At 32.9% G+C, this 27,632-nt stretch overlaps 1 protein-coding gene across 2 annotated transcripts; it reads left to right on the top strand.

The window, feature by feature from the left end:
• The first annotated feature begins 15 nt into the window (after positions 1-15).
• Positions 16-26,370, top strand: LOC110105299 (DEAD-box ATP-dependent RNA helicase 20). Of its 2 annotated transcripts, none has more exons than XM_028693809.1 (10): positions 16-195; positions 278-531; positions 2,503-2,682; positions 2,773-2,934; positions 3,455-3,609; positions 24,536-24,628; positions 24,708-24,793; positions 24,868-25,094; positions 25,288-25,521; positions 26,028-26,370. In XM_028693809.1, the coding sequence occupies exons 1-10, from the start codon at positions 140-142 to the stop codon at positions 26,084-26,086; spliced, it is 1,506 nt and encodes a 501-aa protein (XP_028549642.1). In that variant the 5' UTR covers positions 16-139; the 3' UTR covers positions 26,087-26,370. The 2 variants fall into 2 exon arrangements, with proteins under 2 accessions (XP_028549642.1, XP_020690402.1); XM_020834743.2 differs by having other exon boundaries at positions 17-195; positions 26,037-26,370.
• Positions 26,371-27,632: the final 1,262 nt, after the last annotated feature.

Raw genomic sequence — 27,632 nt, 5'->3', positions numbered from 1 at the left:
TCTATGGGGTTCTTCCCTGTTTCCAATTCCCACACGCCCTTCTTTCTACTTCCAGGAGGCTAACCCCTTCTCCAAATAACTACACTAAACGCAGGCGGCGCCTTTTTCCCTCCCTCAGGCCGGCGAAGTAGTGACCGTCATGAGCCGCTACGACGGCCGAGCCGGCGACCCCACCTCCTACCGCGACCGGAGAAGGTAACCCTAACGGCCTATTGTTGATCCGCTGCTGAACTCGTTAAGATCGTCTTCTTATCTGCATTTCTTTCCATGTTTTCAGCGATGTGGGCTATAGTGACGGAGGCCTTTCTAGCTATGGAAAGAGCTATAAGTCCTCCAGCGTCAAGGAGACTGAAGGATTGGCGGATTTGGATGGCTTGGTGCCGTTCGAGAAGAACTTCTATAAAGAGTCTCCTTCAGTGTCTTCGATGACCGAGGCTGACGTGGAGGAGTATCGTCGTAAGCGGGAGATTACGGTGGAGGGCCGGGATGTTCCGAGGCCCATTAGGGAATTCCGTGATATTGGTTTTCCTGGTACGCATGAATTTATTTACTGTTGGAGCATTTTTACATCCGAGTTTTTTTTTTTCCCGAGCAGCCCAACTTCGACCTAAACTGATTTATACGCTTTGTTGTGTTCTGCACTCATAATAATTAACAGTTCGATTTGTTTAGCTTGGGAAATGGGGGCAGAAGAGGATGGTTATTAAGAAACGATTTGTGAGATTTGTTTTGGCTCTGTTCTAGTTAGTACAATTTTCTCTTTCTTTGGATACCTTTTTCCCACCGTTATTACCTTCTTTTATCTCTCTACGTTTTGGATGGAAGTTTTATTAATTTTACAATGACCTATATTGTCATGTATATATGCGTATACCTGTTAGACAGTCATGCGATTGTGCTTTCACATATTTTAGTGAAAGTATAATGGATATATGATTTGCATTGTGATGAGAGCTTAGCAAGATGCCAAGATAAGTTGAGAGAATTATTAGAAGAAAATGTCCTCATAGACGTTTTGTGTTTTGCATTTCCAGTGCTAAAAAAAGGAACAATGATTCGTAAACCAGTCGATTTAAAAGGAAATCTAGCGGTGCATCTATCTTAGAAAGTTCATGGTGTACGCAGTTTGTATTTCCATTGGATGCAAAAAGTGATACTAAATAGTAAGTTATTCAATTAGGAAGAAATCAAGTGATGCATATTTGTGGTGGATTTCATGCCTTTAATCTACCGTGTGTGAAATATGTGGAATTATATGCAAAATTGTTCATTGCACTGGAGGGGGGACTCCTAGGTCTTGAATGTTCAAATTTAGCACCACTTTGTGATACTTAAGTCATTATAGAAATTGGAAGCATGAGAAAAAAAATATGGCACACACTTGCAATTAAGCTGTGATGCACCTACCTTGCCAATAAAGGGACGTGCCTAATAATGACAACTGAAAAGCTATTTAGAAGCAAAAACACATGGGTTGACTTACAATACAATTTGACTACTAGTGTCATAGCATGGTTTTCCATTACCAAAATGCCAATGGTTGGAGTGTAAGGTCCAAGTGAGTTGCCGGAGAGTTCATTAATGTCAGGAAGCCATTGAAGTATTTGGGCTACCAATAAGATTTGGCCTGGATATGGGTGGTAGGTGGTGAACATACTACCTGGAACGGTACATATGCAGTCCAACGTTTGTTTGAGGCAAATCTTATGATTGTGAATGATAGATTGGTGGAGCTGACCAATTTCTGGCTTTAGATAAATGCCAATGATGAGTAGATGAAGGTCAGATGGCGACAGGGAAGAAGTTTGATCTCTTCTTCCAAGATAGGACTCATGAATCACTGGTAGAGGCGGTTCCTCCAAAGAGATCAAGAAGGTGACACTAAGTGGAGGGGAGTTTGACTGATGAGGGAGATGAGACGAGCAAAATATTGACTTGGGCCTTGGGGTATAAAAAGGAGGAATGGCTTGTTTATGGGCTGAATCTAGGTTTTGATGGAATATATATACATAGAGTTTCTTCCCTCTAGAATTATAGAGGGAGAGAATTAGAAGAAGAAAAGATTTCATGGAAACTTTGTTAACCAATCATGTAGATTTTCCAAACTACTGATTTTGAACCTGCAAAAACTAGTTAAAATGTTACTTAATGAAGTCTGATGTATAATATATATACAACATATACAATATAGACGGATGAGTATTCGTTTTCTTTAATGCAATCTCTCCTTGATTTCTCATCCACATGAGTATTCATTTTGCTGTCCTCTTTTTTTTTTTTTTTTTTGAAGTTTTTCAATGAGCGTGATCATTGAATTCAACACCATTATGGAATGCTAATCATATAAATACCTTATTGTTTTGATGCTTTTTACAAAGATGTTGATCTCATTGGAAAAATATATCGAAACTTATCTAATTTTGTTTTTTCTATTTAATTATCTTCTGCCTTTATTAAATTGTAACTTACAGTTTGGGTATGCCATTGGCATATTCTTTTCAGATTATGTTATGCAAGAAATTGCTAAAGCTGGGTTTGTTGAACCTACACCCATTCAAGCACAAGGATGGCCAATGGCCATGAAGGGTCGTGACCTTATTGGTATTGCTGAAACAGGATCGGGAAAGACATTGGCTTATCTATTGCCTGCCATTATTCATGTGAATGCTCAACCAATTTTAGGTTGGGAAAGTTGAGCAATTTTTGTTAAAATGTTTTGGTTTGATTTTATTGGTCAGGAGATTTCATTGAATCTATGTTTTTTTATTACAGCACTTGGTGATGGTCCAATTGTCTTGGTCTTGGCTCCCACTCGTGAACTTGCTGTTCAGATACAACAAGAGGCAACTAAATTTGGAGCATCATCAAAGATAAAAAATACTTGCATATATGGTGGTGTTCCCAAGGGCCCTCAGGTTCGAGATCTCCAAAAAGGTATGCAACATAAAATTTTGATGCTTTGATACGTTAATTATACGTTTAGGCCTGTCAATTGGTTGAAACTATGTGCTGATGTGAAACATTTATTAACAAGGTTCTCTTTGCACGAAGATTTATGCATGTGCAATTGAATCTACCATGTTAACATAAGTACATAACTACCACCTATCGCAGCAAAAGCAACTAGCCAACCCATATCTTTGTGCACGCCACAATGAAATCATTGAAAATTTAACAAAAATAAAAAAAAAATTGCATTGGTGTCTTGTTTTGAATTTAAATACTTGGGTGGAATTTTGTTGAGTGATGTAGGCAATTAGTTTTGTAATTAACCAAGATTTTGGTAAATGTATGGAATTTTAGTTTTATTTCAAGATGGGCTGGACATGATTATAAAATCACACCCTTTAGATATTCGCAAATATTCCACATTGCATTACATATGCTTAAATCGATGAAACTTCAAAAGTGCATAATCATTGATGAATATATTTGTTGTTTATTTTTGATTCAGGTGTTGAAATTGTAATTGCCACACCTGGCCGGTTGATTGATATGTTAGAGTCACATCATACTAACTTACGGAGGGTGACATACCTTGTGCTGGATGAGGCAGATCGTATGTTGGATATGGGATTTGAACCACAGATCAGGAAGATTGTCTCTCAGGTATATATTTCTTTGTTGAAGTTTTGTTGTGTTTTACTTCCAACTTGCTACGATTACTTTTGTTTCATATGATTGAATTTAGATGTGACCTATAACTTAGAACTGCCCCTTTTTTGTATTTTGAAATGATCATTTTTTTTTGCTTTATACAAATTTTTGTTTCTATGGAAGCTATACTTTTGTGGAGAGGTGTGATGTAGAAGATAGAGAGTATGGAGGATCTACATATGATATTTATTGATTTAAGAAAAAAAAGAGTATGATAGAGTTCTAAGAGAAGGCTCTTGAGAGTTCTAGTAAAGAAAGGAGTTAATAATGCTTATATTTAAGTCATTAATGATATGTATGTAGAAGCTGTTACTTGTTCAAACACAAGGTGGTTTGACCAAGTATTTTCCTATTTCAATTGGATTACATTAAGAATCAACTTTAGACCCATATATTTTTTCTTTATTTATGGATATTTTACTAGACATTTGCAAGAGGATGTGCATTGGTGTCTACTTTTTGCTGATGATATTCTTTTGTTAATAATACTAGAAAGGGAGTTGATGAAAAACTTGAATTATGGAGGTCAATATTAGAGTCTCCAGGTTTTTCCTTTGAACATACCTAAAATCAAATACAATGAGTGTAATTTTAATAGTAATAGATCTAGTAGTGAGATTGTGACATTGGGTGATCAAGTCATTAGAAAGAGTGCACGTTTTAGATATCTCAGGACTATTAATTAAAGTGATGGTGAAATAGATGAAGATATTATTAGTAGAATTCAAATCGAATGGTTGAACTGGAGGAATGCATCGAGTATATTTTGTGATATAATAGTGCACCTCAAAATTGAGGGAAAAATTTATAAGATGATAGTGGACATGCAATGCTTTATGATGCAAAATGTTGGCCATTAAGAGAAAGCATAAAATTAAGTTGAGTGTTGCAGTGATGAGGATGCTCAGGTTGATGAGTGGTTTTACACTTAGAGGCTGAATGCAAAACGAGCATATATGTAAAAATGTTAGACTAGCTCTAATGCCAAATAAGATTAAAGAGAGTTGCCTAGATGGTTTGGTCGCATAAAATGTCGGCCTTCTGATGATCCTGTTAGGATAGTAGATGTATTAGATCACACCAATGTTAAGGAATGTTGAGATAGACCTAAAAAGATTTGGTTAGAAAGCATTAAAAATGATTTTTTTTTAAGATTTAGATGAGAATTTGATTGTTTATAGGACATAATAGAGAAAAATGATTCTTTTAGCCGATCCCACAGTGGGATAAAGGCTTGTTGTTGTTGTTGTTGTACATAGTTGTCTTATTGTGTTGCGTTAAATTGGGTTTTTTGAATGTCTAATTTAAGATTTTGATTAAATTTTCAAATTCATACATATATTATTTACTTACAATACAACAACTTAGCTCCATCTTTTCTTAATACTTGTTTTTTTTTTTTTCAAGTTTTCTTACACGAATTTAATAATCTCTTGATTTACTCTTTGCTGTTATACAAGAGTAGTCCTTTTTATGTGAAGCAAAATTTTGAACTTTTTTTAAATCTTCTAGATTAGAATATTCTTTTTGAGACATGCTCTGCATGATGTTTTAAACTGGCAAGCGTTACCTGACTGTTGAAATTTATTGCAGAATTTAGGATATCAAAGATAGGTGATTGTTATCGATACCTGGACCATTGTTTTTTCTTAAGTATTAAATATTTTCTATAAAGATCTCATTTTCAGTGCAACTAAATGGGAGAGGCTATTAGAGCACCTCTCCAGACTTGGAAACTGAATCCTGTTTGGCTGGATGAAATGCCTAATCCTCCGTCCACCTTAGCAGAAACTAAACTAGAGAGTAAGAAAGGACCAGGGACTTCATTTTTCATGATGCGCTCTGTTTTGGTTTTGGTGGCTGCAGCAACCAAGGATTTGCGTCAGCAGCATATTTTCTTTATGGTTTGTAGATGTTAAAAAGGCTGGTGCCAGTCTTAATTCCTTTAGTGAAGGGAGTAGAGGGAGGGATTGTTGCTGTCGTGGGAGCTTTGGATAATTGATATCATTGTTGAGAATTGAGGACTACTTTCTTGTATGCCGGTTTACAAAGACATGCTTTGGCGAAATTAAGAAGTATAAGGGGTTAAGATTACGCAAGGAAAGAAAAAAAGAGGAAACAAATTCTTGGCACAATGACTTTCTCATCTATTTTCTTTGAGCTCAAAGAAGGGATGGCAACGGGAAGATTATTATCTTTTAGGCCTAAGGAGGAGTTGCTTTGGTGCTTCTTGGAATTTGAAAATATAGGAGAATAAAAGGGAAAGAAATCAGGGGCTTAGTGATACAGGAGAGGGCAATTCAGCCCCCCTTGTGGGGTCCATTAAACCTATCATTATATATGTGAGAAGAGGAATTAAGGAAGGGATTAATTAGGAGATGTTTTTTAATTAAAAGGGGCTGATTTGAAGGATATTAATTTGGAGATATTTCCTAATTAAAAAGGGCAGATTTGGGGGTTGAATTGGAGGAGATTAATTAGGAGATATTTCTTAATTAGAGAGGGCTGATTTGGGGGCTTATTTAGGGGCTGATTTAGGAAGGGCTATTTTGGAATTTGTTGTTTTATTGTTTGCTATAAATAGTAATAATTATATTATGTTTGTATGCATAATTTGATTTGAGAGTGATGTAGTTAGATTAAAACTAAATTTAAAAATCTATTTTTAGAGAATTTGTATGGACTACTTGAACGCATGCTTAAGTGTTGTTTGATTTGAGGTATTAAGAGTGCATAATAATCTAAATACATGAGATTTGAGTTCTCAGGTGTTTTTTATGAAGTAAAACAACTACAAAGTAATTTATAAGACCGCCAAAAGTTCATTTTTTTATGAATTTGAAATTCAACCAAATTAGGTGAATTTCAAATTTAGCATATGGACCTCATCCTTCATGAAGTCATCCTCGCATCTGTTGACCATATGACCTTGTCCTTGGCATACACATGTCCGTTGTCTCCCTCATCCTTAAATCCAACTAGTCTGCCTTCCTTGCATTGCCTTTGGTAGTGTCCCTGCATCAGACATATTCACTGAACCCATTCTTGTTGTTGTGCCTTAGATTCATTTATAAAAAAGGGTTTAAAAATATATATTAGTGCAAAAAATACATTTAAAATAATATATTATTATAAAAATTAGATTCTTCTTACATCCAACCAAACACAAAAAAAAAAGATTTATAGAATTGATTTTACAACTAACAAAGCAATTTTGAGCACTCAAACCTCATTTTATTTAATTTATACTATATTTGAAGTACTTATGTATTCTAAATATTTGCAACCAAATTGCCTCTTAATGTGTGTGTGTGTATACATAGGGGTGACTTAATTGGACTTATTTGTGATAGGATTCATTGTGTGCGGAGGTGGAACCACACTTAGTTGAGGGTGGGAAACCCTCAAAATTATAATCTTAATAAATAAGAACTGTTTTGGGAACTTTGCCCCCTAAAATCATCTTTTGTCCCAATTTAGGGGCTAATTGGATGCAAGATTTAAGCATTATTTAGTCCAAATTCTGCTAAATAGAAAGAAATTGCAAATTTAAATCCTACGAAAAACTTAAATATTGTTCCTTTTTTTTCCCCCTTAATTCTTAGATTTAATAAATGCTATAGTTCTAGGAACTTATAGGATTTAGATGAAGAAGAGCACGAATGGGGAGAAAGATCGTAACATTCGTGGTGAGCTCCCATCTTGATTTTTGATAAAAGGAACAATGCTATCGTAGGACGTGAAGAAGCTATCTTGAGTGACTCTTTTGAAAGTCTACTTCGCATAATGCCAAAGCAGAAATGAAGAAGTGGCGACGTGGAAAAACTAACCTAGATGGTCCCACGACTCTAAGAAGAGTATAGAAAAAGACCAAAGAGAAGAGAAATTGTAATGGCAGAGAAGAATGTTGTTGACTTCTTTCCCAATTTCGTTTGGCTCCAGTCAGCTTTTCTTACATTTGCTTATCTTCATTTTTTCTCTCTTTACATACTAAAGAAATAGTAAATCAAGTGGGGAAGATAACCACCGGTTGGATAATAAGTAATTATAGTTAACATTTAGATCTTCATTTAAAGATTAGAGCTTCAATGAATTTTTTTATATTTCATTAATTTAATTTTTAATTAAAAGCATATATGGTGAGAGTAATAATGTAATATTATAAAAAAACATATAAAAATGGTTGAGAAGCTTGTAAGCATTGTTCAATTCATTGATTATTATGAAATATAAGATTTTGATTTAAATTAAGTTTAATACAATTATGTATATTTAATTGTTTATATAATAAGTTTGCCCACTCTCAAAAGAATGGCTGATTCTTTTCCTAATTGTGTGTATGTGAAATAAAAATGTGATGGAAATTATATTTGATTTCATACCAACATGTATTCTTGCAAAAAAAAAAAAACATGCATTAAAAAGTTAGAAGAGCACTTAATTACTTTTATAAGTAGAATTACGATATACAAATATACTTTTTTTTTAATTAGAAGGGAAGTGATATATGCAAAGATTGTTAGGTGATTTCAAGAGATAGTTTGACAGCCCAACCTAAAGTGTTATCTTTGGAGAATAAAGAAATTGATTGAAAGAAATAATTGCCTAATATATGATGGTGGAATGTGAAATATGCCAAATTATTAATCTGAGTTAGGATGCTAAGAGAGGTTGGTTGGAAATTTTTAGAATAACCAATCTTGATGTGGGAAAAGATGCTAATTCTATTAAAAAATATTTTTGGATAAGTTTCAGGAGATTCTAGAAACTGAGCTTTTGATGATCAGGTTAGGAAAGTAGAGGTATTAGATTTGATTTATATTAAGAAAGGTAGAGGTAGACCTAAAAAGACTTGGTTAGAACATATTAGAAATGATATTTCTTTATTAGATTTAAACGAGAATTTACTATTTACATGACAATAGAGAAAAAGGATTATGTAGCCGACCCCACAGTGGATAAATGCTTGATATTGTTGTTGTTGTTGTTCTAGAAACTGAGCTTATGTTTTCAAGGAGACTTGGTTTAGTTAGGTGTATCAAAAACTTGTAAAAGGAAACAAATGGATTTTTACATAGAAACAAAAGTTAAATACTATTGAGGAAACAAAAGTTAAATACTATTGAGGCTTATAATTATTATAAAGACTTGGAAATTTTATAGCAAAAGGTGGTGAGCGGAGTAAACCTACAATTTCTTATAATTTATCTAATATGCTTGCTTCCAAGCAAAGATAAAAGGAGTTGTATAAAATAGCTCAGATAAGAGATAATATATCAAAAAAAAAAAAAAAATCAAGTTATCTGTATTATAGTGGAGATAATAAGATCTTAGTTAAACATGAAGACATTATGGAAATCTGAAAATGCTAATTTGAGCATTGATTGAGAGTTCTATGTAAGAAATTATTTTTTGTATGTGCATAACGAACAAACAAAGTAAGGATATATGTATTATAGATTCTTTAAAAAAATAATGTATAGTCAACTTTTAGAATATGCTTAAAGGTAAAATTTTGGGTAAGGAGAGATAACTTTTGAATTTTTGAGAGTATGGTGGGTTTGCAATTTTGTTTAATGGAATTTTGAAGGCTAAGAGGACGCCTAAAGATTCAAGAAGAAGCATTTTGGTACCAATATTTATGAGTAAAGAAGATGTTCAATATTATGCTAATTATATATGAATGAAACTTAGAAGTCATATGATTAAGCTATGAGAGAGTAATTTAACATTGACTTAAAAAGTTAGTGTTCTTGATAATCAATTTGATTTTATGCTAGGAAGATCTATTATGAAAGTATTTATTGTGTTAAGACTATCAATGGAAATTTATATTGAGTAGAGAAAGGATCATTAGATAATTTTTATTGATTTTGAGTAGGCATATGATTGAGTGTTATAAGTATTTATTTGGCGTGCATTAAGGAAGAAAGGCATGTACCGAGTGTATGTTGAAAATTATTAAACATAAGTATAATGATGCACTGAAGTAGTTATGAAGTGACCGATGGGTTTTCAATTACAATAAGATCACATCTTATATGAATGCTGACTCTATCTATTTTTATATTGGTTATTCAGATGCTTGCATATGATATTGCTTAAATAAATATGTGCCTTAGGAGTATTATTGCTATTAGATGATATCATGGAAATTTAAAGAAAAAGTTTTTGGAAGTCTAATTAGGCTAGTTCTTTTGTATGAATTCTAGTTTTAGTTTGTTGACAACTAAATTAGGGTTGATAGAAATGAATATATGAAGATGGATGAGAAGAAAAATGGGGAGGGAAAATCTTGGAAATAGTATATTAGACTAGTGAGTGTAATAACATATATTTAAGATACTACAATTGAAATAGACTTTGATGGTTATGTGGTAGTGACATATTTGGTGAAGACTACAAAATACATCCATTAAATGGGGTACAATTAGTGTTTATGAAGAAAAATGGGTAGATCTTAGATAATATGGATAGACATTGTTCAAAATGATTTGTGAAGGATATGTTTAAATTTTAGTTAAAACTCAATAAAAAAGTGTGAATAATGAGGATACTCATAAATTTGGCTCTCAATAGTTGTGATAAGGCTTTTAATGATGATGATAATCAAGCATGTTGGTCTTAATATGCTCATGAAGAGTTTTCTTGTAATATTATACTTATCCTTTGTCAAAAATATGAGGGACATGAGATGAAAAAGGCACAATAGAAGAAAAAAAGATGCGATGATTGGGTGTTGAAAGAAGGGACTTAAGTGGAAGAAAGAGGAGATTGAGAAGTAGAGGAAGAGAGAAAAAGAAAGCAGAATTGCTAACTAGGGTTTGAGGAATTAATATTTTATTTAATATGCTTTCATTAATTATGAAAATCTTAAGTCAAAGATCTCCTTTATAGAGGGAGTCCTTAACTTTTTACAGGAGAGCCTTACAAGTAATAACAATTCAAAATGACACAAATACCAATTGGCAAATAATTTTAGAGAAATCCTAGTCAAATTTATCCTTTATCAACTTCCTTTAAAACAAATAACTAATGAAGTACTAATATGACTAAGCAATCGTAGTCCTTATCAAACAATATGCCATTAACTCTCATAGAGTATGCAGAACCATCCTTTAGACAATTATATTGAAGATATTCATTCAAAGGGTCAGGACAGTTACGTTACAACTTGTCGCAAGTTACCAAATAATAATCTAATGGGGATAGTGGAATTGGTGTTGCTAGTGGGGGGAGAACAAACTGGCTCTGTTAGTAGGAATGGTGTACTTCACTTGTAGATATAGCTGTAGGACTTTAACAAAAAAAAAGAAAAAAATCTGTAGGAAACTTTTGATTCCTCGAAAGTTTTTTTGCAAGTCAATGGACTTTAAAATAGAAAATATGATTAACATTCACATTGAAAGTTAAAGCATTTACAAATGCAACATGTACTAAATTTTTAAAAAATAATATAGATTTAATGATGCGTGATGCGGTAGATAATTTTTTGCAAGTACGCTGCAAAAAACACACATGATAGATGTAAACTAAACATAATTTTCATCATTATTACCCTCAAGTTTAGAGTGATCATATCCCCAGCTATAAAGTCTTCATTATGTTTGACATTTCTTTTTGCAATATTTACAAATAACTCATGTGAATGAGCTACAAATAATACAATAACATAAACACATGATGCATAATACAAATAATACAAGTCATCAATATAAAATCCATAAATATGTTTTTTTAACTCTACATTCTTCATATGTTTCTCTCTATTGTGTTATGTCTGATAACATATAGTCAAATACAAAATCATGTGTTGGTTATCATTTAGATGAGAAATCGTAAAAAATACATTCTCGGGAGTTGGAGAACTTTTAGAAGGAATAGGCAACAAACAACGTTAGCAAGTATGCGATGATTAATCTCAAATTTGGAATCTAGTTTTGATTCTCAAGAAAATTCAATTGTTCAGGTGATGCACTAATGCACATTTATGTTCAGTTTTACATTTAATTCATTCAAGTTGAGGTTTAATTATAACGTCATTTAATAATGGGGAGTCTTCTTTTAGATTGTCATTAAAAATGAGCTTATAGTATTAACATCCTTTGTATTATAATTTCTTTGGAAAGGGGATTTGAGAAACGTAATACCTACTGTATCTCTTGAATCCCAATATTTTAAGAATTACCTAAAATGATCTTAAGTATTGGCTTGGCTAGATTGAGGCATTTAACAATATCCTCAACAACATCATTGTAAAGTGGATTTTAATAGTATTTGGTCTTCTTATTTTGTTACATGAAAGGCTCAAGACACAATGCAACAAATGAATAACACCGTAGTGGTCCAGCAAATTCACGTCTCAACAGGACACATGACTTATATCGCACAAGGGTTAGAAGAAATTAAAAATAATGCAATAAAATAAAATAAATCATGCAATCTCTTTGGTACACATTAACTAGACTCAATGACTGTCTTTGATGATGTCTGATGATGCCTTGCATTAGTACTCCCTAGCTTTGAGAATTCAACTCCAATGAATGAAGATCCAAATACTCCTGTAGCAGTTTTAGACAGCTGGTGCAACTCCTCTTGAGTCATGAATCCTCCATGGGTGATTCCTTGCCCGCAAACAGGGATCTTCAAACTGACTAGTTTGAAGTAGGTATGATCTATTCGTCTAAAATTTGATTGGGTCGATGAGATCTCAGGCTAAGTGTCGGTGGTGGTAGCAATGTTGACATTGATAGAGTGGATGTGCTAGTATGAACATGAGAGTCATAATTGTTAGTAAATGGAACAATTGCATACGTGTTTTGCCAACAATATAATGTTAATTCCATGAATATTAAAAAAGTGCCAACATCCATATGAATTTATACTTGGTAGGCATTTTCATTCTTTTTCCTTATAAATTTTCATGTGCTTTATTTAATGTTTTGAGAATGCTCGTGAAAAATCTCTTTGTATAACATTTACAAATACCATGCCTTCCTCATTGAAGGCAATATTTTATTGTTGTGAATTAAAATCCATTTTATCTTTTTCATACCTTATAAGCTTTCTTCAAATTTCTTCATGAAGTTCATGGGGAATTAATGCAAATGCATATGCAAAATCACTGGACTTGTATGCAGCTAGAAGTGCAATGAGTTAAATGGGGTTTCTTGGTTTGTATGCTATCATGATGTGAAAATTGGCTCATACGAGTTTACTTATTAATAGAGAGCTATTATCAACAAACTCGATAGTGGAAAGAACTGAATACCAATTGGATTGCTCTCAGTGACCTAGCATCTAAGCAGGATACCTAGACATCCATTCACAACCTTGGTTTGACTGTCCATATGTAGGTGATAAATCATGGGAAATAGGAGTTTGGTTCCTAACTTCTTTCAAAGGATCGTCTAGAAGTAACTCATAAATTGAACATCTCATTCTGAGATGATGATTTTGGGTAAATAACTGAGATGTACAGCCTTCTTAAAGAAAGTGAAGCAACTTGTGGTACATCAAAGGTCTTTTAGCATGGAATAAAATATACCATTTTGGAGAATTAATCAATGACTACTAGGATGGAGCTGCATTTTTTGAGGTGTGCATGATAATTCTAGAATGAAATATATATTTAGATCTTCCCAAGGCCTATGAAGAATCGGCAGAGTGTATAGACCAATTGCATTCTTTGCCTGCTTTTGCTACTAAACAAATGTATCATTGTGCGACAATTCACACAACACCCTTCTGGAGTCTAGGCCAAAAGGACTCATCTTTACTCCAGGCAATTTCATCATGACCAAAGTGACTAGATACTTCACCCAAGCGCGACTCCTTAATAAGACAATATCTGAGAGAAGTTTTAATGATTTCATATGAGTTCCTTTACAGATATATCAATCTCATATTTGAAAATCCATACTGAGGGTCAGAGACTTGGAAGTCAAGGATTCATAGATTTGACAAGACTTGGCAATTTGGGTAATTGGTTGACTTTGTCAAACCAATTAACTTTAAACACTTGAATTTCATGATCATAGTAAAATATGAACTCTCAAGATAGTAGATAGTGATGCCAATTTAAATGGCTTTTATGATGAATTAGAATTTATAATATTATGTTAAATAATGTTGTAATACTTTATTTTCTTACTAATGTGATTGTGTGACCCTCCTCTTTGAGGACACCTATAAATATGATTGTCGAAAGCATCATAGGATAAATAGGTTAATCTTAACATTAGTGAACTTGCTAATAATTCTTATGAGATAGGGTAATCTCAGCATTAGTGAACTTGCTAATAATTATTAGAATTTAGGGAAGGCTTCAAATGTTTCCTTTGTCTAATATAATTCATCATTCTTCAAGCATGGGTGATTGGGTTCATTGTAATATTAAATCCATAGTTGAAACTATAGTAAAAGGTGACTAACCAATGGAAACTATGAACATTGCAACCAATGATTAGGATAGGCCATTCTTGAGTTGGCCTTGAATTTATAGGGATCAATAGAGACCTTGTCACAAGAGATGAAAATTCCTCATAAAATCACTGGAGTCATGGATGACATTTCTTTAAGGGAATAGATTGCTTTTCTTAGTGAGTTACCCAATAGAACCATCACAAATGATATTTGATTATCTGTTTGGCTAAATATTAATATGTTATCAAAATATAAGGTTAGAAACTTTATAATAAAGAGGTACAAAATGTGGTTCTTCACCAAGGTTTAAAAATTCAAAGTTGGAATCAAGGTGTTTAGCCTGGGTGAGGTTGAGGCGTAAGTCTCGAGGTGGATCGAGGTGCAAGCTTCAAAATAGAAAATTAAAAAACTTATAAAATTACAAATAATTCGTAAAAATGATTAACATAATATATTTACTTAATTCATCATCATAAAGACATAAATAAAAAATATAAATATTAAATGTTAATACAACAACAAGAACATCATCAAGCCTTTGTCCCACTACGTGGGGTCGGCTACATGAATCCTTTTTCGCCATTGTGTCATGTCAAAAGTCAAATTCTCATTTAAATCTAATAAAGAAAGATCATTTATAATGTTTTTTAACCAAGCCTTTTTAGGTCAACTTCTACCTTTCTTAACTTAAATCAAATCTAATACCTCAACTTTTCTAATCGGGTCATCGGAAGGCCTCCATTTAATGTGACCAAACCATCTAAAGCAACTCTCTCTAATCTTATCTTCCACTAGAGCTACTCCAACCTTTTCACGTATATGCTCATTTTGTATCCTATCTATAAGGGTAAAGCCACTCATCCACCTAAGCATCGTTATCTCTGCAACACTTAACTTACTATTATGCTTCTCTTTTAATGGCCAATATTCGACCCCATAAAACATTGCAGATGTGACCACCACCATCTTATAGTATTTTTCCTTAAGTTTGAGGGGGACTTTTCTATCGCACAATAAGCCCGATGCATGCCTCCATTTCAACCATCCAACTTGAATTCTGTTGATAATATCCCCATTTATTTCACCTTTACTCTGAACAATAGATCCAAGATATCTAAAATGTGTGCTCTTATTAATGAGGTGATATCCTCATATGCAATTTTCTATGTTTTCAAACTAGGCCTAAACTCTTGAGCGGATTGTTGGACCAAGAGGTGAGATCCTCCATTTGCTCTTGCAAATGAGCGATACCATCCTCACAATTATTGCTACAAGCTTGATAAGGGTGTCCAATGCAAGTAGCTATCTTGAAAATATCATGATAATTGGGTTTGAAGTTTGAATTTTGTTAGTGTTCTCGGGTTTTGGCGCTTTGAAGGTCTAGATGGCGTAAAACCTAGAAAGTGTTCAACAAGAAAGTTATAGGCTTCATCGAGTTAATCTAAGTTGACTACTTATAAGTAAAATTTGGATCTTAGACAATAAAGATATAACCAAAATATGAAGAGCTGTCATCAAAGACAATGTATTAATTTTTGATCTAATACCAAATATCATTTAGGATCCTAACTAATGCACTTTGCACAAAACCCAAATGCTCACAAAAGTTTCTTAGGATATGTTAAGGGGAAATAAATATTTTATCGATGTATTTACTTAGCAACTTAAGGATTCAACCAATGAAAATTATGATTCCTATGAGTGATTATGTTCATCGATCCAAAACTTCTAGCCTTGCAATTGTAAGAAAAGTAATGATTAATCTAAAGTATACTAATCGTGGCGGCGTCTAGAATTTGTGAGAGTGAAGCAGGGATAATTGAAATCGGCCTCCACGAATAAACTTTTGTTATGTTTATCTTTTCTTAGTCTCCACCATTGGGCTTGGAAGGAAATCACAAAAACCTAGTAGTAGAGTGCAAGTTGAAACTTAAACATATGATTTCAATAAATTTTATTCACCAATAAAATCATCAGAGCTTTTAAATCTAATAACACTTACTAGTTTATTCATTAGAGATAAATGATATTTAATTATATTATTATATCAGCTAAATAACTCTTAAAAGTTAATTACCTTATAATGATGTACATGAAGCAAGAGCCTAGAAGCTCATCTAGATTATGCACAACTAATCATCTGACAATTATAAAGTAACATGAGTGAGTTTACAAGAAAATAACTTAGTAGATGAAATTCACCTAGTAAAGCATAAATGGTAAGTCATAGGGTATAAATGGATATTAAATAATGTATAAAATGTAATATTTTTAAATATGAGAATCATTTAGTAGTTCTTATCACATGACAGAGTTCATAAATAGTTATCTAGCAAATCAATGATCATCATATTCAAATGCGAAAACATCTAGTTACAAGTATATTATACTAATACTTTCATCAATGACTTATCAATCATATATCATTCTTTTTATATTTGTGTGTGTGTATATATAATCAATTTATTTTAACACCCTAAAATTAGAATAGGTTGAAATCAATCCATGAAAATTCAATGATTTCTCAAAAAAGTCTTCAATTGGTGGATCTGTTGGTTTGGCTAGCCAATTTTCAAAAAAGATTTTATCAATAATATATTCATCATGCACAAGAATATTTTATATAAATTTATATTATATTAATGGTTCATAATGAGTTTTTTATTATTATTATGATCAAAATTTGTTACATATCAATTTAGTTCATAATTTATATAAGCAATAATTATTTTTAAACAGATAAAATGATATACATAAATGTTATGTGAATTTGCTATAAGTAAAATGGTAAAATCTACTATCTCATCATCTCAAAATGACAATGTGACATACTGTGAATAAATAGGACAATCTATAATATATTTTTAACAATTAAAACATAAAAACAAATATCAAGGAATAAGCTCCAAGGAGTGATACATTTATCTTTTAAACCAAGGTTGTGAAATTCGGATTGGATAATGAATCGGAAGGAGAGGTTCATGATTTGATGGTTCTACCGGGGTCGAATCTAGGTCGAATTAGATGATGTAATAACTATTAACTTTATTTAAATATAATAGAATTTACATAATAATGACATAATCATATAAAAATGTGATAAAATTAAACAAAATAAATAATCATGAAGCATAAAACATGAATGAATATATTTTTTTTTAAATTGAGAAATGAAGTTTCTCATTACTGACCTGTTCTTCGTAAGCACTTCTTATTTTTTAATGAAATCTTCAATTCTCTTTCTCTAGCTGGTGAAACTGTAAAAATGAAATGAAGAAAATGAAACGAATATCAATTAAGTGATATGTAATACAAGTAATATAAAGTGAAGTATAATAAGCAAATTGCATGTATACTATAAATTTTTTGAAGACAATGAAATAACAAATTCATAATATATGGATATAAGAAGTAATAGTTCTCATTCAATTGTTCTAATTGGTTTACACATAAAATACTTAGAAAATTCTAAGTGAATATAATAATCATCTTCTAAAGTTGTATCATCAAATGATAGGCCTTCAAAATCCTTCTTCACCGAAATCTTCCACCTCAAATGCAGCGAAATCCTTATATCCAAGTATTTTAACTCCATCACTTATATTATCTAAGTCATATTTATCTGCAAACTATGAATGTGAAATAATAAGTCTTTGTTTAGATTACACCCAAATGATATAATTAAATCCACTTGCAACATACTTGGAGGTGACCTAGTAGAAGTTATGTTTGGTTTTTCAGTAGTAGGAAAATTGAATCCTATTTATAAATTTCCTTCTCCAAGTCTTTTAAATTAAGTTTTGGAACCGGCTCATCTTCAAGTATCCAAAAAGTCAAGTATTTCAATACTTGTGTTGTCCAAATGATCATAAATCTTTTTTGTAAGGTGGAGCTTGTGAAATTAATATGAAAAATGATAAATATATTGCACATCATTATTAAAAAAGTTGTTTAAATATACTTGAAGATAATATCTATTTCTCAAATTGAGGTTGTACCGAACATATACAATATCATTTAGCCATTTGATGCTCAAGATGCTTTCGTCTTTTAGTATGAATATGCTCAAACATGCTCTAGTTCCTTTCACATCTTAATGAAGATGATGTTTAACTAAAAATTCTAATAATAATCTCTGTTGATTTGGAGCATTAGAGTTTCAACATCTTCTATCATTCATCTATAATTTAACAAATATTAGTTTATTCATATGTGATTGATGTAAACAAATGCATCAGAGTCCAATAAATATTAAAATACATGCTTAAGTTTTCGCTAACTTACCAGATTGCATTTCCTTTTACATTGTTAATTGAATTGACTTTTCAATACTCTTCTAAGTTATCACAAAAAATTCTCGCCTCATTAATTGTCAATGATAGTTTAGGACATATCTCTTTATTTTCAATCAATTTGACTAAACCTTGTAGAACTTCTGATTTGTTGCAGTAATTTTCTCTTTCGTATTGGAAATGAGGGTTGAGGAAATAATTTACTGAATATATACCTTGTCTTAGTTGATTATTCCATATTCTCTTTATTATACTAGTGTAGGGTTTATACATTCTTTTTATGTTTTTGAACTTGCCCTTTATAATTTTTCTAGCTTTGTACATGTCATCATAGAGGTATCAAAGAGAAATTTTTCATTACCATCAACAATTCGTAACAACTTGATCGGAGGCCCTAATAATTTAGAAATCACTAAACAATCATTTCAAACCCTGTGTTTGGAATAATAGATGCTGCCTCATTGTTTTAGATGACTTTGAGTTAGTGTATTACTTACTGGTGATAAATGCTTGCAATCATGTTTGTGCTCATCCACAATTCTTAATGTAATGAATGTCGTTGCAAATCTGGTTGCCTCAGGTCTTACAATTTTTTTTTTAACTATGCCAAAATAAAAGTTGATTATAAATAAAAATTATAATCTTTAAAGTTTTTCTTGCAAATTTCATAATATGAGGTATGTCACCAATATATTTGAGAATGAGTTTTATGCAATGTGCCGTACATTGTGACAAATAAATATTATCAAATGTTTAATGCAAAAATTCTCTAGCATTATTGTAATTTGCCATATTATCTGTCACCAAATGTACAATATTTTTTGGATCAACCCATTCAACAACTTCAATATTTAATGAACACAAAGTTGTAGCATCTTTGGTAATATCAGATGCATCAACAAATTTAAAAAATGACACTCCCTGTGGACAATAACAAGAAAATGTATCAACATTCTACTCCTGGTATGCATCCAACTATCAACCATCAATGTGCAACTAGTTTCTTTCCATATTCTTCTATATAATTCAATTAATAGCTTGCATTTCTGTTTATAATCTTATAACAGATTCGCTCTCAATCTATAATAAAAGAGAAACTTGTAATCTGGTCCAATAACAACAATAACATCAACAGTCTTTTGTGCGAACGATGAATTTAAATTATTGAATGAAATGCAACTATGATAAAACTACATAGCTAGGGCCAAATAAGCACGGTGTATGGCATTCCTAGATGCCAATGCACTTCTCAGCGATGGCAGTGATTCTAGTTTTGTTGTGGGTGTGAAAAAGTTCTCTATTTCATCAATCTTCATCTTTCTTGCTTACTAAGAAAAACGGTCACGTTTACTTATTTTTATGTTTACAAATTTTTTCATGTTCTAAAAAAAGAGGTGATGGATACTTATTTTCATGCATACAAATTTTCTCGCTTGCTAAAAAAAGTGGCTATGTGTATTTATTTTTGTGCATACAAATTTTTTCGGCCTACTAAGAAAAGAGGTTACGGGTACTTATTTTATGCATAACAAAGTATTATATAAACTAAGATCAGGGTTATACCTTAGATGTGCGACGGAGATGCGATTAGGCGAGGTGGTGCTTTAGACCTGTGATGCACAAGTATTTTTCTTTGATAAATTTATATTTTATTTAATTATATATATAGTTAAATGATGGGGGGGGTAGAGAAAGAAGAGAAGGATGCAACCTTTCTAGAGAGGGAAATGAGGATTTGATTAGGGTTTTGGTAGGAGTGATGTAGGAATGTTGTAGTGGTGAGGATGATGATAGAGAGAGAAAATCTCACTCAAATTTTAGAGAGAAAGTTTGGAAATTTTCTTTCTCTTGGTAGAGAGAAACGAGGGAATGAGGGTGAGAGGAGGTGTTTGAGATGGAGAGGTGTTTAGAGAGAGAGTTTATGGAATTTTTCTCTTTCTTGAGAGATAATTTTCTCTCTAGTTATAGAGAGAGAAAGTGGAGAATGATGGGGCTTTTTGGTTTAGAGGGTGTAGTAGGTGTTAATGAGGTTTTTTTTTGTGATGTTTGGTAGTTTGAGGGTGTGTGGAGAGAAATTAAAAATTTAGGGTCAGGGTTAGGGTTAGGTTTTGAGGAAGGAGAAGAAGAAGGTGGGGAAGGAGAAGAAGAAGGTGGGGAAGATAAATAGAAAAAAAGAGAGGGAAGAAGAAATGGAGGAAGGAATAAGAAGAAAGAAAGTAGAAAAATGAAGTTTGAGGGAGAAGAAGAGAAGAAGGGAAGAAAAGAAGAGAAGAAGAGTTTTCCTAGGAGTTGGGGGTGGCAGGAGTGGCCGGCGGCGGCGGGAATTTCACGAGAGGGAGAGAGGGGAGTCGTGAGGGAGAGCAAGCTTTGCATGAGTTTGGCGTGCGCGAGTGAGCGAGTTGGGTGAGAATGAGGTTTTAAGTAAGATTTAGGGGTATTTAGTTATAGGATTTTTTTTTTCATTTTTTAATCAAATGTGCCTCAACTTTGTCACCAAGTCATCGTTATTGTTCACGCAAGTCGATGTCGCCTTGATTCGTGCGTGCAAAATTATAATTGTCTCCTATCAACAACCCCAGCCAATATGGGTATTGTTCTTAGCTATTTCAGCTTTCTCGAATGCCCTTATGTTGCCCGTTTCTTCAACGAAACCCATTTCGGTGATTTATGTTTTTGGTCAATATGCGTTGGATGAGTTTTGCGTACGGTCGACTTAACAACGTCACTTGTATTGAGGTCAAAAGGATTCTTACATCTTACTCTTTCCTTGGAAGTCTTGCAAGGGTTGTTGTGCCACATGCTCAATTAGCCTTCCATTTAAATCAAAAATATATAAGGATATATTAAAAATGTAAGAGAATTCCCAAATTTCATTCAACTGAAGATAGCACCATCCATGATACATAAAGAGTATCTGTAGTATTGATAAGGGAAATTGAAAAACATGCTTGAAAATAAGTGAGAAATAAAGATTTGTATAGTTTGAAGAGACTTTTGTAGAATTCCAGTTAAGTTTGTATAGACAAATGCTTAATGTTGAGGAGATGAATCCAAGGAGTTGTCATATTGCAAAGAGGGAGAAGGGAAGGGAGTGGGATGGCCGGGTGGCCATGCCTTGTCAGATAGATAAAGCGAGGTGCAAGATGAGGTTTCATGGCCAAATTGTGATGTGGAAGTCAACAAGTAAGGTTAAGGTAAAAAATACGATCAATATTCTTCAATTGATGACTTATGTGGGAGAAGGAATATCATCGGGTTGGGTTCCACCACACAACATTTATACAACTCAAAGCACAAGTATAACACTTGATTAACATGATAGTGACTTAACAAAGAAGTTCACATGACTGAATATGACAAGATTTATAATACAAAAGGTCAAAATAAACTAAAAAATATATAGGAAAATACACCCAACACCCATATAATATCCTAGGTACACATGAATTAGGCTTGATGATTATGTCTCTAATGATGTTTCTGATGACACCCTGTATCATTTTTACTCTTGTGGTTATTTACATTGTGTTTTTAAATAAACATATCTTATGATTTTTTTTTATCACCCATGTTGTTTCACAAGTTCTTTTGATTTTTGTGAAGTCCCATGGTCAAAGATGATATGATGAAACTATCATTATGTAATTAGATAAAATTTATATGCCATACATGCAAAGTTACAGCTAATATGATGTGCAATTGAAGTGGAATGATGAGATCAAATTATTTTGTTGATAATAAAAATTAAATTCATTTAAGTTTTAAATTTTAATTGATATGAACTTAATTCATGCACATGTTAGAATACTACTACAACAACAACAACAACAGAAAGCCTTTATCCCACTAACATTTTAGGATACTAATAAATTAAATTAAGCATGAGTTCATATCACGCGGTTGCAGCAATTAGGATTTAATCTCACGATATCACTCACTCTCATGATGCAGTGGAGATAATTCACTTAAGCTTTATTGAAGTAGGGATTTGTTTGCAATTAACTCAAATATATGGCGTTTTTTTTAGCATAGTTCCTAAGCATGATACAAGATTGACCAATCCATATAAATTTAATCTAAAAATTTCAATTAAAGAGTATAGACAGAAGAGTCAAACAAAGCTACCTTTGTCATAGGTACTCATTAAATACTTAATCTCCATACTATCTAGTAGCATCAAATTAGTCCAGAAATGTTTTTTGAGTTTATTGTGGATAGTGAAAAGGTTATTGTTTGAGCTTAGGTTTCCCACCTAAAGGGAAGGTGGATGTGAAATAGTTTAGGGTGGCCGGGAAGGATTAGAGATAGTCTGAGCTGTATCCAATTAGCTGACTGGTGAATAGTGATAAAGTATGATGGATTTCTGTAAGGGCTGCATGGTATCACTGAAAATCTACAAGAGAAGTTGCTAGTGAGTCATGATCAGGATTGGCATGTGTAGTTGTTAGTAAGGCATACATAGAATGCTAAAAGTGCACAACTTAAGCAAACTGTCACTTTCTGAAGGAAAGGTGGGGGTTAGTGTCTTGTTGTGTAGATGGTTGTGCAAAGATATCATTAGTGGTGGAATTATGACTTTGTTTGGGACGACTTTCTTTCTACTTCTTAAAGCAGCTTTCTAGTACAAAATTAAAAATTTTTGTACTAAAAAGTTACTTTAAGAAGCAGAAAGAAAGCCATCCCAAACGAAGCCTATGTAGATAGAGAAATCTTGTGAGTCGATGAGATGCATAGGGTCACAGTGCAGGGCCAATTGTGGATGTGTGAAATATTGGGGTGGCTCATGGGGTGTCACTGCAGCGGTGAGCTTAAGGTAATCTAACTAGAGTGTTAAGGGGTAGCAAGGTAACAGCTAGTGCGATGTGCATGTGACGCTTATAAATGGTAAGTGTGCAAGGGTGATGTGACTTGGTTAAGGATGACAACGAGTAGGGTACCCACTCCTATTATATAACATCTGAGCCACATCCAATTAAATATACCATTACCTAAATTTATTTTTGAACTCAATGGGTTGCGATAACTAACTTATATGAATAGATAATACCCAGTGCTTGATAGTTAATTCATCATGGGTTTATAATATATAGGATAGAAAATAAACTTGTCTTATAATATACAATTTAGAATCAGATTTAAAAAATTTAAACTTATAATGATATAGTCAATATCATGCCTCATATATGTGTATGCAGACATGCATGCATGTACACACATATATATAAATGGGATCATAAAGCCTTATTGGTAAAGGATAGTTTCCATCTATGTATTTGGTCTGGGTGAATGAGGTATGGCTAGGGAACATTTTGATATCAAATTGATACAAAATGACACATCGGAAGGAAAAAAAAAAGAGGAATGGGTGCTTAATGGAGTTGAGGAAGGGGGATGAGAAGGAGATTGAGAATGAGATGAAGAAGGACATGAGAACGATAAACTGAGGCTAAGGTTTGAGGAAACCAATTTTATTCAATGTTCAATCATTAATTTAAAAGATCCTAGGTCAAAGGTCTCCTTATGTAGAGCTAATCCAATAGTTTTTACAGGAACATCTAATGACAACTCAAATTTTTATAAATATCAAATGACTAAAGTAACACAGAGAATAAATCCTCTTCTAATTTATCTTTTAAAACAAATAAATAATCAAATGTAGTCTTGATCAGACGGACACATGTTGACACATTCAACATGTTCTTTAAAGTTGATTAAATTTAGCTTAGAAATTATAATTATGATTTCTTTTGCATATTGAGAATAAGATGAAGGATATGTGGCTAAGATTTGAGAAAACCAATTTCATTCAACATTCTATCATTAGATTAAAAAAACCTTAGGTCAAATGTCTCTTTATATTAGAGGGTATTGATGACTTTTTATAGGAGCATCTAATAGTAACTTAAATTTATATAAATATCAATTGACATAAGTACATAACTTAAATTCATATAAATATCAAATGATCAAAGTAACGCAGAGAATAAATCCTGATCTATTTTATCCTTAAAACAAATAACTAATCAAATGTAATCTTGATTAGACATACACCTTCAACATGTTCTTTGTGTTAAAGTTAGCTTAAAAATCATAATTACGATTGCTTTAGCTTATTATTTTCTCTTCGAACTTATCATCTACTAACTCTCTCTCTTTTTCAGATCCGCCCTGACCGTCAAACTCTTTATTGGAGTGCCACTTGGCCCAAAGAAGTTGAACAACTTTCTAGACATTTTCTTTACAATGCATACAAGGTAAGCCTTGTGCCAAGCAGTTCCCAGGTGGGTTCGTTCATCTCTATCCCATCTGACAGAATCGGCTCGATATGAACAGGTGATTATCGGTTCCGCCGACTTGAAAGCTAATCATGCAATTCGCCAGCATGTAGAGATTGTAACAGAGAGTCAGAAATATAACAAGTAGGACATCCCTTAAGGACATCCCTTAAAATGCCACAGTTCCCTCTTCTAACATAGCTCGCTTTTTCTTTCAGATTAGTCAAGTTACTGGAGGATATTATGGACGGAAGTCGGATATTGATATTCCTCGACACCAAAAAGGGTTGTGATCAAATAACAAGACAGCTACGTACAGATGGTTGGCCTGCTCTTTCAATCCATGGAGATAAGAGTCAAGCAGAGAGAGATTGGGTGCTCTCAGAGTTTAAAGCTGGGAAAAGCCCCATAATGACTGCTACTGATGTTGCTGCTCGTGGTTTGGGTATATACATTATTTTTTCATATCGGCTTCATTTGGGACGGCTTTCTTACTGCTTTTTGTTGTATTAAAAAGCAGCTTTAAGAAACAATAAAAAAACCGTTTCAAACGAAGCCATGGTTGTGCATGCCTGATGTCTATAATCCTGGATGGGACTTTCATTTTGTTCTTACATTTTTTCTGATATTTTTGACAGATGTGAAGGATGTGAAGTACGTAATAAACTATGATTTTCCTGGATCTTTAGAGGATTATGTGCATCGTATAGGGAGAACAGGCAGAGCTGGATCTAAAGGAACTGCGTACACTTTTTTCACAGCAGCCAATTGCAGATTTGCAAAAGATCTCATTAACATACTCCAAGAGGCTGGACAGAAGGTCAGCCCTGAACTGGCTTCCATGGGTCGAGGTGCCCCTCCCCCACCTGGAGGTAAACCTTCTCAACACTTTTGTTTGGGACAGCTTTCTTACTACTTCTTAAAGTAGCTTTTTAGTCAAAATTTTTTATTTTTTTACTAGAAAAAATTGCTTTAAGAAACGGTAACAAAATCATACCAAACGAAGCCTTAAATGAACTGGAAATGAAATGAAGTGAAATCCTAGCAGTTTATTGATCATGAATCTATCGAACTAATAATGTGAAAATTTTCATTTTCTTCCTTCATATTTGAATCTAGAACTAATAATTTATTGATAATGAATCATTCCCTTTGGGCTCTTTATTTGGGCAAATTATTAGGTCCGAACATCCAATTAAAACTTGCCACGTTGTCTGCGCTTTGTCTGCGCTTTAACTGCGCTTTAGTCGCGCTTTGACTGCGCTTTACCTGCATTTTTGATACGCTTAATTTAAAATAATATTTTATTAATATCTGGATCTATCTCCACGTCCGATGACCATAAGTAATAATTTGCCCTTTATTTGACATCTCAAAGTATCATCAGGTTTTCGCGATAGAGGAAGAGGGTTGGGCGGAGGTCGTTCATGGAGCTAATTGCCATTCGGAGGGCAATTCTTTCAACCAACCAAGCAATCTACACACAAAAAGAACTAGTTTTTATCTAGTTTAACCAGTAATTGTGTATTATATTTTGCTCGGTGAGACCTTATAGATAGGTAGTATTGACTTTCAAAGGGTCTTCTGCTATTGTTCAGCAAGCAAAAATATTGCAAATCTTTTGAATTTGGCTGTTTTAAGTGATTGTCATGTTTTTATATTCAGCTGTAAAATATACAACCTTCTTATTCTAAAGAGTTTTGGCTATGATTTCGGCTTCATTTGGGATATTTTTCTTATTGTTTACTTTTTAGATCGCAATAGTAGTTTTTGTTTGTTCATTGCTTTCAATAAATTTGTACATGAAAGCTGCTTTTCTATAATAGCTTTCAAAAAATGGCTTTCTCTATAGCAATTTTACGATTATCTTTACAAAAAGCTACTGCGGTCCAACACGGGAGATTATTTTGTGCGGAGATCGGTTGTCGAATACCATATGAAGACCAACCATAATGCGCTACGTCAACGGTACCGAGCCGTGGTACCAGCATTACCGAACCACGATACCGAGCGAAGGGGTGGCGTAGTGCATTCTGGTTGGTCTTTGGACAAAGTTCATCGTCAAAATAGAATAATTTTTATGGCAATCAGTATCTGCTATCACAGTCTAAATTTTTATGGCATTCAATGTATGCCATCACTGTCTTATGTAATATATAATAAAATAAAAATAATATTTATTTAGGATATTAAATAAATATTTATTCAATATTAAAATATAATTAGTGAGATAATGAAGAAAAATAATTCGATTATGAGAATAATATATATTTAAATCTTTAAATCACATAAAAAATATTACTAATATTAATTTTTTTCGGTAACATATATATATTTTTATATATAAATTTATAAACATTATGTGTGATATACTTAAATCCTTTTATTAATTTTCAATAATCTCACTGATCTGTCTCTTTCTGCCAATTCAACCTGACAAATGCGGCAGATGCTTTGGTCCTGTGTTGTAACGGATGAGCCAACAAATTTCACCTCTACCTCTGCTACAATTATGAAAAGATTTTGTATGGTCATGCATAATCCAGTTTTTATTTATTTATTTATTAATCTCCCCAAAAAGAGTTTTTATTTATTTATTTATATTTAGGACCGAAATGTTTTGATGGATTAGGTATTCCCTCTTTTGATTCTCTTTATCGTAGGGTTAATTGCTCTTTTATATATGTCATGTATAAGTTTAATTCTCTCAGGAGCACTTGGTTTGAGCTAAATATGAATCCCCCTTGGAAATCACCCCCCGCCAATGCTTCCAAATCTTGGAAAATGATTTGTGCCACTGCTGTGCAAATTAAAAACTGTATCACGCTCTTGGTGGCCCCTAGTAGTAATTTTTCTATGCTTTGGAATCCTTGGTTTAATAGGAATTCGATCTTCAATGCATTACTCTCTCTTCGATTTCTCACAAATCGGTGAAGGAATTCATTAGCAATGATCAGTGAGATCTTCCCGATAATATCCCGAT

Source organism: Dendrobium catenatum, unplaced genomic scaffold (genome assembly GCF_001605985.2).
Source record: "Dendrobium catenatum unplaced genomic scaffold, ASM160598v2 fragScaff_scaffold_370, whole genome shotgun sequence".
Classification (NCBI taxonomy): domain Eukaryota; kingdom Viridiplantae; phylum Streptophyta; class Magnoliopsida; order Asparagales; family Orchidaceae; genus Dendrobium; species Dendrobium catenatum.
The sequence above is the reverse complement of the archived record's forward strand: the minus strand, read 5'-3'. Positions and strand labels throughout refer to the sequence as shown.

Excerpts from the sequence above, each read along its gene's own strand:
- LOC110105299 (XM_028693809.1), top strand. The coding sequence starts at position 140 with ATGAGCCGCTACGACGGCCGAGCCGGCGACCCCACCTCCTACCGCGAC. Across the intron at positions 532-2,502 it reads CCGTGATATTGGTTTTCCTG|ATTATGTTATGCAAGAAATT; the intron begins GTACGCATGAAT and ends TATTCTTTTCAG. Across the intron at positions 24,794-24,867 it reads GAGAGTCAGAAATATAACAA|ATTAGTCAAGTTACTGGAGG; the intron begins GTAGGACATCCC and ends TTTTTCTTTCAG.